This window comes from Halichoeres trimaculatus, unplaced genomic scaffold (assembly GCF_033239565.1).
Source record: "Halichoeres trimaculatus isolate MK-OKI-2021-1 unplaced genomic scaffold, fHalTri1.1 fHalTri1_scaffold_24, whole genome shotgun sequence".
Taxonomy (NCBI): domain Eukaryota; kingdom Metazoa; phylum Chordata; class Actinopteri; order Labriformes; family Labridae; genus Halichoeres; species Halichoeres trimaculatus.
In genome coordinates this window covers 2,785,015-2,797,371 of record NW_027437202.1, presented here as the reverse complement: position 1 = coordinate 2,797,371, position 12,357 = coordinate 2,785,015, and the positions used below count along the sequence as shown (strand labels likewise).

General features: G+C 44.8%; 1 protein-coding gene across 2 annotated transcripts; it reads right to left on the bottom strand.

The window, feature by feature from the left end:
• On the bottom strand, window positions 1-3,512 carry LOC141786000 (uncharacterized). 2 transcript variants are annotated; one of them, XM_074664685.1, is made up of 5 exons: window positions 3,222-3,512; window positions 2,430-2,600; window positions 2,069-2,325; window positions 1,687-1,998; window positions 1-1,466 (listed from the first exon to the last, which is right to left on the bottom strand). In XM_074664685.1, the coding sequence occupies exons 2-5, from the start codon at window positions 2,572-2,574 to the stop codon at window positions 432-434; spliced, it is 1,749 nt and encodes a 582-aa protein (XP_074520786.1). In that variant the 5' UTR covers window positions 2,575-2,600; window positions 3,222-3,512; the 3' UTR covers window positions 1-431. The 2 variants fall into 2 exon arrangements, with proteins under 2 accessions (XP_074520786.1, XP_074520787.1); XM_074664686.1 differs by having other exon boundaries at window positions 1,702-1,998; window positions 3,222-3,511.
• Between the last annotated feature and the right edge of the window lie 8,845 nt (window positions 3,513-12,357).

Sequence of the window (12,357 nt, the reverse complement as noted above, 5' to 3'; positions counted from 1 at the left end):
ATGTTTTTTATCATCTTACAGTTTCTGCTGGGTAAACTGAACACATGCTTTACAGACCAACGATTAGCAGCAATGTTGAGACACCGACCAGTACAATGAAAAATACTGTAACAAATACAAGCACCTCGAAACGTGGATTTGTCATAGATGCCAGTCACTGCTACAAAACATGCTGGAGTGACGAAATACTTCAGAACAGGGCTCAAAGCACACGGATAAGAAACACTGCTGTTGGTTTATTGTGAGTTTTGTTCATTTGTGGAAATTAAGAAACAAATGGAGCTAAAATGACATCACGTCTTCGAGCCTTCTGTGTCAAAATGTGACTCACTCTCTCTTTGGAAGTGCACTTGTCGAGGATAAATCAGACTGATGGCTGAACGTAAGAACTGCAGATCGATTTCTTTGTAATCAGAAAGAAATCTGACTCATCAGGTTGGTTGTGAGCATGACGTGCCTATTATCTGACCCGGGTCTCCCTGCAGTTCTGTTTGCGTCAGACCCTTTATTTCCTCCTCCGTCTGCTCCGCGTACCCAGACGAGGACTCAGTCTGTGAGTCACGATGGTCTGGATTGTTCTGGAGGTCTGTGGAAAGCGGCAGTTCTTCAGCGACGCCAGCTGAGGCAGTGCAGAGCTCACGGGGTTCAACATGTGAGCAAGTTTGGAGACTGAGGGAGTCTGTGGGGTCTGGGTAGAGACAGGGGAGGCTCTGCGGGTCAGTTTTGGACTCTAACGCGGTCTCAACCGCAGGGAGAGTCTGGGTGTCGCTCACAGAGTCCATCTGATAGTGCTGCAGGGAGGGGGCGCTGTGGAAGGAGGTCAAGAGGGAGTTGTTGGAGTAGCTCAGCACTGAGGGAAGTGGGACAGGGTAAGGAGGAGGGCCTTGCAACGAGCAACCCCAATCTTCCTCATCCTCGTCCTCATCTTCCTCTCCTTCATCATCTTCCTCATCCTCTTCATCCTCTTCCTCTTCTTCCTCCTCCTCCTCCTCCTCGGGGTCGATTGTTTCCAAGCTGTGTGTGCTGCAGTCCGACAACCCGCTGCAAACGCTGCTCCCATCCTCATCTTCCTCATACGCTTCATCATCATCATCCTCATCCTCATCTTCATCCTCTTCTTCCTCTTCATCTAGCTGTGTATCTGTGTCGCCTGTGCTCTGGAGGTGCATGATGGGAATGTGCGGGGGGAACTGCAGGTTCGGCGGCGGCTGCTGCTGTTGCTGCTGCTGCTGGACCAAGGAGGAGTCACCATGGTAACCGTTGCCATTGGTTACGAGCTGCTGCTGCTCCGGCTGCTGCTGCTGATGCTGCTGCTGATGCTGCTCCTCGCGGCTCTTTTCCAGCTCCAGCTTCATGATGGTGTGCAGGAAGTGGGTGCGCACCCGGACGGGGTTGAACTCGAGGCGTCCCGTGGTGTTGCTGCAGCCTTCTTTGGTGCAGCCACAGGGGAAGGACATCCGGTCCACCTGGGGGCAGAGTGACAAGGTGTTGAAGCATGGGCAGAGTGTAGCAACAAGTGAAAGAGATCCAGGAGCTGATTGTGACCCTATGATTCATGAACCAAAAACCTCGTAAAGGTCTGTAGACCACCAAGCCTCAAATGGGGTAACTTCCTGTTTCTATTTTTAGACGCTCTACCGCACAAACAAACAAAAACAACACTTGAGTATTATAGATGGGCCTCACCACAGTTCCATTTACCTGGCACTTAATGCCGGCCAGGCTGCAAGCACAGGTCTCCGGGTCGCATACCCCCCTGCAGCGACACCCACACTCCTCCCGAGACATGCGCAGGGCCCGTAGCTCGTGCTTCTCCTCCACATCTATGCGCCGCACCCCTGAGGAACGCAGAAGAGCCCTCCGCCGCCTGGTCGTCAGAGGCTGGAGGAAGAAGTAATCATCCACCTCCGTGTTGTCCACATCCAGGTCATCCTCAGAGATGTCATCCAGCGTCAGGGCATCCGCCTCCATGGATGATACCGTGCCGTTCTTTGTGAGCTGAAGGGAAGAGAACAGAGTCAACACACGCCTTCTCAGTGTAAAAAAAGAGCATCCTCAAGTCACTGACTTTGAGTTTGATGGCGTTGAGCTTCTCCGCTTTGAGGTGGTTCCTCAGCATGTTACGGTGGCTCTGCTTCTGCTCCATGGCGAACTCCCTGAGGGTGAAGCGCTTCACCCCGCTGTGGCGTGGCGACATCCCTAAGGTGCTGCCGCCCTGCGTGGGCACGCTGGTGAAGCCCTGGCGCCGGTTGAAGTAGTACACTGTGACGCTTTCAAAGTGCACGTTGCGGCCTCGCAGTCGCTTCGACTGCTGCTGGAGAGAAGCTGGGACAGACACAGACGGTGATTGGTTATCAGTGTTTGGAGTTGTTAAAGAATCATCCTGCGTGTGTGTGCTGAGAGGAAGTGATGGAGAAATGTGATCTTACAGTCCAGCAGTCCAGAGGGGACGGGGTGGTTTAAACTATCGCTGCTGTTGCCGCTGTCGCTGCAGGAAACATCATCGTCAGAGCCCTGGAGGGACAGGTAAGGGGACGGGCCCTCCTCCAGCTTCCTCTTCAGGATCCCACTCATCGTGAGGCTGCTGCGTCTGGTCACACCTGCACGAAGGAGAAACTTTACGAGTGAGAAACGTGCACAAAACCCTCTGCTTCCCATTCACACTTACATCTTAAATGTGTCATAAAGTGTGGAGTTGATGGCTCGTACTGGTGGAGGATTACATCATATGCAGCAGAGCTGGATGCTGGGCCAAGCTTCTGCTCTCTCGCGGGCTTTGTCTCCTTTCTCCTACTACCTACTGCAACATTCCCACTCCTCTGCTAGCCTGTTTGCATTTTTACCCACACATCTGAGCCGTGCATCCTCTGCCAGCTTCGCATCCAGCTCCTCAAGCCAGGAGAACGTGAAAGAAGAGGCATTGAACGCATCTTTTTGTGATGTCACAGAAAAGGTGTTGCAGTTTTTTTTTCCTGTTAGGATGTCCTGTGTGGCCTCTTTACACTAACCTGCACACACACACACACACACACACACATACACATACACATGTTCGAGGATGCTCACGTGTCAGCATGCACACGCAACCTCCCACTCCCCATGCATGTCCACAGCCCCGAGCGCTAACAGGGGGATTTCTTATTGACACATCAGCATCACATGTGACGTGATGGAGCCTCCGTTGGCTCCTCACAAACCCGCCGTCTTTGACCGCCACTGACCTGTTTCCTTGTCTTGCCTTTGGTTTCCAGGAAGTCCTCGGCTCTCTCCTCTGCATCACCAGCAGCAGCCAAACATCCCCATGTGTCGTGATGATGCAGTGAGCGCTGCCATGATGCCCCCCTCTCCTCCTCTTCCTGTCTCTGTGTTCCTCCGGCAGCCTCTGGCTCTGTTTCGCAGCACAGGAACACCTCTGCCTCTGTCACTATCTCCTGCACTGCTCCCTCTGCACCCTCAACTCTCACTGTCTGATTCTCTCCCTCTCTCCTGCTCTGCACCCCTCCTCCTCCTCCTCCTCCTCTTCCTCCTCTCTCTCTCGCTCGACTCACAAAGACTTGTTAGCTCGATGCTGCTGCCGGCTGGCGCGCTGGAGCTTGACTGAGGTGAAGCAAGCCCTTGGAGATCACAGGGAAAAAGGGGGTTGGAGATGTGGTGGTGGATTTGATGGGGTGGGGGTGGAAAGTGTAGATTCTGCAATGTGAGTGCAAAACAATGAGTTCCTGTTTCTTTCCTACAGCTCCTACAACATTAAAATCTCACATTTTAGCTTCTGAATGATACACAAAATGTCAAAATGATGAATTATGACATTTAAAATCAGACAAATTGACAGAAAACAGACACATTAACAGGAAATTGGTGATTTCCTTCTGCTGTAATGCAGAGAAAATACACTGAGGACTATAAAGTCATTGCTCTGGGAACAATACAGTCTTTTAAAATAATACAGGGCATTGAAACAATCATTAGTTCATTAATTCAAAGGTCAACAAGAAGGATTTGTCAGTTTGTCAGGAGTTTCTTTTGTTGCCTTTTTCATCATTTGTTGAGTGCAACCATGTGAATTGGGCTGAAAACTGTCAGATCTGGCAACCCTGCACCAGCCATCTTTCGTTGAATTAAGCTAACTTCAAAGACAAGTGGGAACACTGGAGATGTTAGCAAAAAGGATAGAGGCCTGTACCAACTTGAACAAAGTTGGGTTGAGACCAGTGGTGTGCACAAGAGGGGGACATGGGGGGGTAGCCACCCTCTATCTTGGCCCAGTTGTAAAAAACATGCGCTAAAGTGCCCTCTTAGAAGCCAAAACTTGCACAAAAGTGCACTCTTAAGTAATAGGTCATGCTAAAGTGCCCTTTTCAAGAGCCAAAATGTGTGTAGAGTGCCATCTTGGGAGCCATAACACATGCTAAAGTGCCCTCCTGGTTAGATAAACATGCTAAAATGCCCTCATGGGAGCCAAAACATATTCTAAAGTGCGATCTCTGGAGCCAAAACATATGCTTAAGTGCAATCCTGGTTAAACATACACACTAAACTGCCCTCTTGGGAGCCAAAATGTGCACCAAAGTGCCTTCTTGGGAGGCAAAACACAAGCCAAATTGAATTTCTGGTTACACAATCACACTAAACTTCCAACTTAGGGTGTCAAAGGTGTGTGTAGAGTGCCCTCTTAGGAGCAAAATGTGTGCTAAAGTGACCTTTTGGTGGCCAAAATGGGCACCAATGTGCCATCTTGGGAGCCAAAACCAGCTGAAGTGTCCCCTTAAGAGCCAAAATGTATGCTCAAGTGGACTCCTGGTTGGGACAACACAATAATTTCCCCTCTTTTGGTGTCACAAGTGTGTGTAGAATGCCCTCTTAGGAACAAAATGTGTGCTAAAGTGACCTCTTGGGAGCCAAAATGTGCACCTATGTGCCTTCTTTGGAGTTATGAGTACTAAAGTGGTCTCTCGGGAGTGCACTCTTAGTAAGACAAACACGTTAAACCGCCCACTTGGGAGCCAAAATGCGCTCTAAAGTGCCTTTTTTGGAGGCAAAATGTGCACTAAGTGTCCCCTTTAGAGCCAAAGCATATGCTCAAGTGGACTCCTGGTTATACAAACACACTAAACTGTCTCCTTGGGTGGCAAAACTGTGTGTAGAGTGCCCTCTTGGGAGCCAAAATGTGCGCCAAAGTGCCCTTTTGGGTGCCAAAATGCACAACAAAGTGCCCTTTTGGGATATTCTTGTGAAACACTGCCCTCTTGGGAGCCAAAATAAGCTAAAATGCCTCCTTGGGAGACAAATTGTGCTTTAATGTGTCCTCTTGGGAGCCTAAATGCACTCAAGTGCCCCTCTGGTTACACAGGCACGCTAAACTGCCCTCTTGGGTGGTAAAAATGAATGGTAGCATGCCCTTGACAAACATGCAGAATTTAATTCCCTCTCCAGTGGCAAGAACGCCCTGTATGTCCTTTTTTTCTTCCTTTTCCTCCCTGCCCTTCCAAAAGTCGCTTCACGCTACTGCTTGAGACAAGCTTTTCCAATATGGCAGCCACCAAACATGTGGGCGATTACACAAAGACTACATCCTATGGTGGAAACTGAGGTGGCCAATCAGAGGAGCTGTTAATAAGAACTAAACACTGCTTAGAATAATTGTATCTCTTAAAATATTTCCTCATACAGTAGCTCAACTATTACTAAAAAGATGCTTAATAGGATGAATTCCAAGTTAACAACCCAACCCCCACTGACGAGCCCCTAAACATTGTTGCTATAGCAATGCCGGACCCTGACAGTTTCCCTCTTCTCATTATAGTGACGCTGGACTGGAAAATATATTAGAGATAAAGCTTCTGAGGAGTGTAGCCTTGAGTTTCTGATGTGGTGTACAGAAAGGGAAGAGTGTGCGTCAAAGTGCCTCTGCCTTCTCCTTCAGTGGAGCTGGAACATACCTGTAATGTTGCTGTTACGTTGAGTAATATTTTAGAGGAAGCTGGGAGATGATTGGGTAAAATGACTAAATTATTGTATTTAAGTAAAGGAGTGTAATTTCACTGCATTAAGATGTGACTTTTATTTTGTAGTGAGGGGTTACAATTTTCAAATTAAAGCTTGACTTTGAGGTGCTGCAGCTCCTGTTCTGCTATTAAAAGTGATCAAATATGTTCAAAAGGAGTGGGGATTACATTTTTTAACTTACATGAAAAGTTACCTCAATTTTTAGAATGCCGTGTTGATTTGTATGCAGTGTTTTCACAGCTTTCCTCTCGTTCCAAAAAGGATTTTTTTTTTTTGTTTTTGCTCTGCATCGCCTTTTTTTTTCCTTCTCCTCCTGGCAGAGATGGAGCGGCAATGTGCTGGAGAGACGGAGAGATCCTTCCAATCAGCTTCCATGGCAACGAGCCACAAGAGGGAGGGGGAAGAGAGAGGTGGGTGGGGGGGGGGGTGGGAGTGAGGATGAGGAGGAGGCAGCTAGAGGGGTTGTGGGGAGGTGGGGGCTGGGGATGTGGCAGCTCCAAACGGCTGAAGCATGAGAGGAGAGGAGAGGAAAAAGAACGTGTGCTGAAAATCCGAACAATGGGGTACAGCTGAGGAAAATTAGACATCTACATAACTGACTGTGTCGTCTGCGTAACAACATTTCCAAGGACAGGAATCACACACTTACGGCTACCTTTCTACCACGTATGACGGTCATTACCCCTGTCTGTTAGAGGCTTTTAAAGTGTGCTGATGTGACGTTTAAGGTCACCAGAGGACACTGCAACCATCTGTACATGCAATGTCGCAAGCATCCTGCAGTAAGAATACACAACAGTGTGTCTAACATGGCTGTATTTTATATAAAATAACTACAAGTGAGTGGAATAATAATCTAGCAGTCAAAGACTGAGGAGGTGTGGGGTTCTTGTAAGTTCTTGCCTCAGCTCGAGTCACGAGCCCATCGTTAATACCCATCGCCTGTGCGGCTCTGCTGCCTCGACGGGTGTAATTGTTTCCCCAGGGAGGCAGATAAATGGCCCGGCTGTCCTGCTCCACTTTGACCCACAGACTCATGTGTGTGAGAGTGTGTGTGAGAGTGTGTGTGTGTGATGTTTCGTCGCCCTTTGGGGAAACAGATAACTCTGAGTGACGTCATTTCATATTTAAATCTTAGCTTTAGCGTCATTAGCCGGCGAGTTCCAGCGTCCACCTGGTGCTGTAGAAGCACATCAGCCCTGCTCTAATTGGCTGAAAGGATTATTATCACAACCCAGATTCATGGATTAAAATATGTCATCCAACAATAAACACACTTAGCTACACATTTTTCCTTTTTAATTGTTTGTTAGCTGTAATGACTTCCTCCAAATTGCTGTCTCCTCCTCCCATTAGCGCTTTAACCACTCTTTAAAAACAGCAATTTGAAGCTTCTGCTAAAAGCTGATGTGAATTCCAATGAAGGGTTCTTCCTGGTGTGTTTCCAGACTTTGAACACCAGGTGGCAGCGTTGACTAAAGAAACACACTAGGGATGTGTTGCTGGGATAAAAACAAGGACTTCAGAGACCTTGAGAATGATACCTAAAGGCTTTTATTTTGATAGTAACACCCAAATAACCACAAAGGATGGTTATTCTAAATGTTTGCAAAGAGACAGCGTTTAATTAGCCTAGGAAATGTGCAGTAAATCCTACAAATGTGGAGTTAGTAGTTATTGTGTTGTACTACAGGCCCTCAAAGTTGACCTTGCTGTGGAAACCCCATAAACTTGTCTCTGTACAGCAGCCTGTCTTGTAATACTGAATGAGATACTTTCTCTATAAACCCTCACAAGGTAAATTAGATTTCTTTAAAGAGTGTCAGCCCAATGCATCCCAGTGCATCCCCCCGTCCTCGCTCCATATTTCACCCTGCTTTATTGCCCCTCTTTAAACCCAGGGGTAATGTTGCAGCCAGCTGTGATGAACATGAAAAGGCGAGACGATCATATTTTCCTCCTCTTCCAAAGAGGAAGAGAGGTGGTGTAGAGCTGGTCAGGAGAGCAGATGGCATCCCCCGTCTGTCTTGTCTGTTTTAAAAGAACACTGCAGGCCAAGCCCCGAGTCAAACAAGCCAACAACGCAGGCTGGGATGATCTCAGAGCTTCCACTCTTGCTTTCCAAAGCGAAGACATCAAGATTTAATCCCTTCTTTGAAACCGTTGCCGTGTAACTGACTTGTGTTTTAATCTTTCTACTCTAAACAAACAGGAATGAGCATGAAATTGTTGCTATACACAATGTGCTTCACCTCAAAAGACTCCTCTGCCCTATTTTCACAACTGGAAGTCCAGACTACGGTGCGTTACACTCCTCTACACCTATCAGCTGACCTGCTGTGATATAATGAAGCTGAGTTAGGAAGTAAAACCTCAGTAACTGGAGCAGTGTCGCTGTTATTCGACCCTCACTGGCTGCTGTGTCTACTCATGTGCCTAGAAAGTGAGCAGGAAGTATCACAGTGTGTTAAAAAAAAAAGAAAGATAAAGAAAAAAAAGAAAAAAGGGGAAAAAAAGAAACAAAAAGAAAAAGAAAAAAAAAGAGAAAAAAAAGAAATAAAGTAAGAAGGAAAACAAGAAGAAAAAAAGAAAAAAGAATAAAATGAAAAAAGAAAAAAGAAAAAAGAAGAAGAAAATGAAAAAATAGGAAAAAACAAAAGGAAAGTGGAAAAAAAGAAAAAAGAAATAATGAAATAAAGAAAGAAGAAAAAAGAAGAAAAAGGAGAAGAGATAGAAAAAAAGAAAAAAAGAAAAAATGGAAAAAAAGAAAAAAAGAAGAAAAAAGAAAAGTAGGGAAAAAAGAAACAACAGGAAAATTTTTTAAAAAAAAAGAAAAAAGAGAAAAAGAAAAAAAAGAAAAAAAAGGAAAAAAAGAAAAAAATGAAAAAAGAAAAAAAGAAAAAAAAGAAGATGTTCCACTGGACATGAACCTGGGGCCTTGAGAAAATCAATGAAGCACAGTTTAACTCAGCTTTAGGTGCCTCTCCATGAGCCTGTTTTCAACATTTGTGGTGATTTTTTTTTTATTTATTTCTGCAGCTGGTTGGAGAGTTTTAATACCAGAGTTCAAATGGAAAGGCTGTTCGCCAATGACACAGTTTATAACTCCAAACTTTATGCTCTTATGAGTCTATTACTTTTACTACACCCCTGCTTTTATTAACTTGCCAGACTGCCTTTGTTATATACATAGTGTGATAAACTTTACCAACTACAGGCGTCTTGGGAAAAGCTGTTAGGTTTCTGGTTAACAGAGTAAATAAGCAGCTGAAGTGAATGGCACAAGGTGAGCTGAGGATAAACAATTTGCAAAAAAATCTAATTGCACATCCTCATCGTAAACATTACTTCACGTCCGTTGGGAGATTTTTCATTTAAGTGAGATAATAAGGTGAAACTTTATTGATCCTCGCTGAGGAATTACAACGCAGAGGCTCTGAGATAATAGGGAACAGACAAGACGGATAGAATGACATAAAAACGCAGCGAGGAAAATCATTAACCATTAAAACGCTGAGGGATGAGACAGTGAAATACAGTGTTTACAAGTACAGGGTGGTGTTTAAGTGCGCTTTAGTCGATCGTCTTGGTCGTGTAGGATGTATCAGGGGTTGTGATGAAGATACAGGATGTATATGTAAATATATTCCTGGCTGAAAAGGAGTGGAATAAAAATACAGCGAGAAACAAAACAAGAGTGAGTTATGTGTGGTGGGCTGTGACAGATTTTCCTGGCTCGTACAAGAGTGAATGTCAAGACGATGAGACGTCTGTACATGTTTGTTTCAATTCCCAGACTTTAGCTTGAGAACCAAACAACCTTTGGCTCTGTAAGCAGATACCACATTAAACTATGTTAAGTGGAACTGTTTAGAGACAGTATCTTTTTAATGGCTGGTGGATCATTTGACATCTGTTCCTTTCTGACTCAACAGACAGAATAAAACACTTCTATCTTATCTTCTCTGAGGGGGTTTTATTTCTGTCTGTCCTCCAAATAAAGTACTCCAAAGCCCACGGCCAGGAATTCAGCAGGCACAGAACCTGCAACATATTTTATTTAACAGAAGCAGACAGTGTTTTTACCCCGGCGAATCTTCACCAGAAAGTCTCTCTGAAGCCCCACAAGGGCTGAAATGTTGTCTGCTAGTATTAAAGAAAAGCCGCTCTGGAGCTTTGAGTAAGGGGGGTATTATATTATGTTTGCTCTCACACTGAATTCCACTCAGACTTGCTCTTAAAGCGGCTTGTGTTTACTTTCAGTACGCGGCAAATCAAAAATGCACAACGCAGATGATCCTAATATCTTCTTTAGACCAGAAAATAACCTCATGGTCCCATTTCCTCTCAAATATTGACCCTTTGTGGATACGGAAATTAAAGAAGAAAGGAAAAATGTATTAGAACTTTGAATAATAAGATGTAAAATTATGTTTAAGTAATTGTTGAAGCTCAGCAGAGACACAGGATCCAGCTGAAAGTGACACACAAACCTCTAGGCCTCTCTGAATAATGCATCCACTGCCAGGATAAATGGAGCGATCCTGTGTCCTCCTAAGTACTATCAGATGCCTATATCATGACGGCTCATTCATTAAGACTGGATTATCTGGATTGCCAATCAACTCCCTTTTCTCTCTCCTCCTGTATTGATGTGTCTATTGTAGATCTGACACACAGCTTCAGGCTTGTAACTCTCCTTTCTTTCTATCTACTCAATCCTCTAACTCAGCTGTCAGTCTTCCTCTTACTACCCCCTCCATCATTTGACCCCTGCTGTTTCTGTTCCCTGCTTACGTCAGAGTAAAATTCCAACCATCCTGACTCCATCCAGGAAGCATCAACTCAAAGGAAGTTGTTTTAAGGTGTTAATTTCCCTTTTCATGCAATGTAAGAGAACAGGAAAACCCTCCCTGGGAGAAGCTGGTGTGGCTGGTGAAATGTTAACAATCGAACCACCATCATGGTTGCATAGAGGGCCACTGGGGTTAGCTGTTGTGTGCCTTCCTTGATTTGTTCAGGAATAATGAGCTTTCCTACTCACCCCAGACATGGTGTCAAATGCAGGATGGGTGAGGCCAGAAGCTGTAAATCTTTTTCCTGAAAGCCCGCAGATGTTCCCCTGTGAGCAGTTGATGGAAAAGTAAAGCAGATTATTGATCATGCTGGCTTTTAGTCTGTGAGTTTTGTTCATAGTGGCTTAAGGTACTCAGAATTTTGGGCCCCTGAGTCCTCAAAGCTGTGTGTCACTAAAAGTCACTTCCCCTCTGTTTTAATCTCTCTGTAAAGCAACAACATGTGACAAGAATTCAGATGGAAGTAGTAGCATGTTAACCAGTCATATCCCTTTTTATTGATTAAGAACTTAAAAATGCTTTATTACCCATTTCTGTCATAGATTAACTCACCTTTATTAGCCTGTCACAACCTTTTAACTGCCAAACATTTAACAACTAATGTCACAGATCAGCTAATGTTAAAATAAAACAATACGCCGCTGCCCTTTAAGAAAAACGTCAACAGTATCAGCAGGATGTTGTTTGTTTACCATTTGATGCTAGCTGTTGATGCTAGTTGTCATTTACCTGCGTCAGGAGGTCGGGAGCCGATGTGATGCTAACAATCCAGATGGCATAGGGACAGTGGGTTAGCAAGATGCATAACAACTTTTGAGCAGAGGGGGCCTTCAAGGTATTCAGTGAAGGCCTAATAAAAAATATTGAAAGAATTTTTGTACTCCTAAATAATTATTTTATTTTGTTTTTATTTATTTATTTTACTCAATGAAATCATAGCAATGAGTTCTATATCATTAATATAAACTTGTCCTGGCAAACAATGGGTTAATATAACTAAAAAAGAATGGACCAATCACAATTTTCCTTTTAATGGTATCTGGGTAAATTAGCGACACCTTCTGGCAGACAGGGCCTTCAGTAACTGCAACGAATGCCTGTGTAACTCAAGCGAATGTGGACACAACTGTCTTAGCCAATCATATTTTGTTAAGGTGTGGGTGGGATCATTTCCTGTCATCTTCCGGGGATTAGCGAATACTTAATGAATCAGCGCGTAACTGTAGCTGTGAGTGAGTGAGGAGAAAAAGAAGATCTAGTTGGCAGAACGTGAAGAGAAATGGCGGAAAGTAACGGAGAGGACTGTGTGGTTGCTGGATTACATGAAACTCTGTTTTCAAGGCTGTCTTTTCAAGAAAAGCTTGAAATTGCGCAGCTCCAACCTGGTCTAACCTCGGCGCATGCCTCAGAGGCAGGTTTCCAGAGTGTCAGGCACATTTTAATGCAAGAAACAATCACAGCAATCACTATTCAATGTAACCGTCTGAACCAGCAT

Bases quoted from the DNA above. Each gene is read 5' to 3' on its own strand.
- LOC141786000 (XM_074664685.1), bottom strand. From the start codon at position 2,574: ATGAGTGGGATCCTGAAGAGGAAGCTGGAGGAGGGCCCGTCCCCTTAC. The intron at 2,326-2,429 runs GTAAGATCACAT...TGTCTGTCCCAG, and splicing joins CCCCTCTGGACTGCTGGACT to CTTCTCTCCAGCAGCAGTCG. The intron at 1,999-2,068 runs GTCAGTGACTTG...TCTTCCCTTCAG, and splicing joins TCAACGCCATCAAACTCAAA to CTCACAAAGAACGGCACGGT.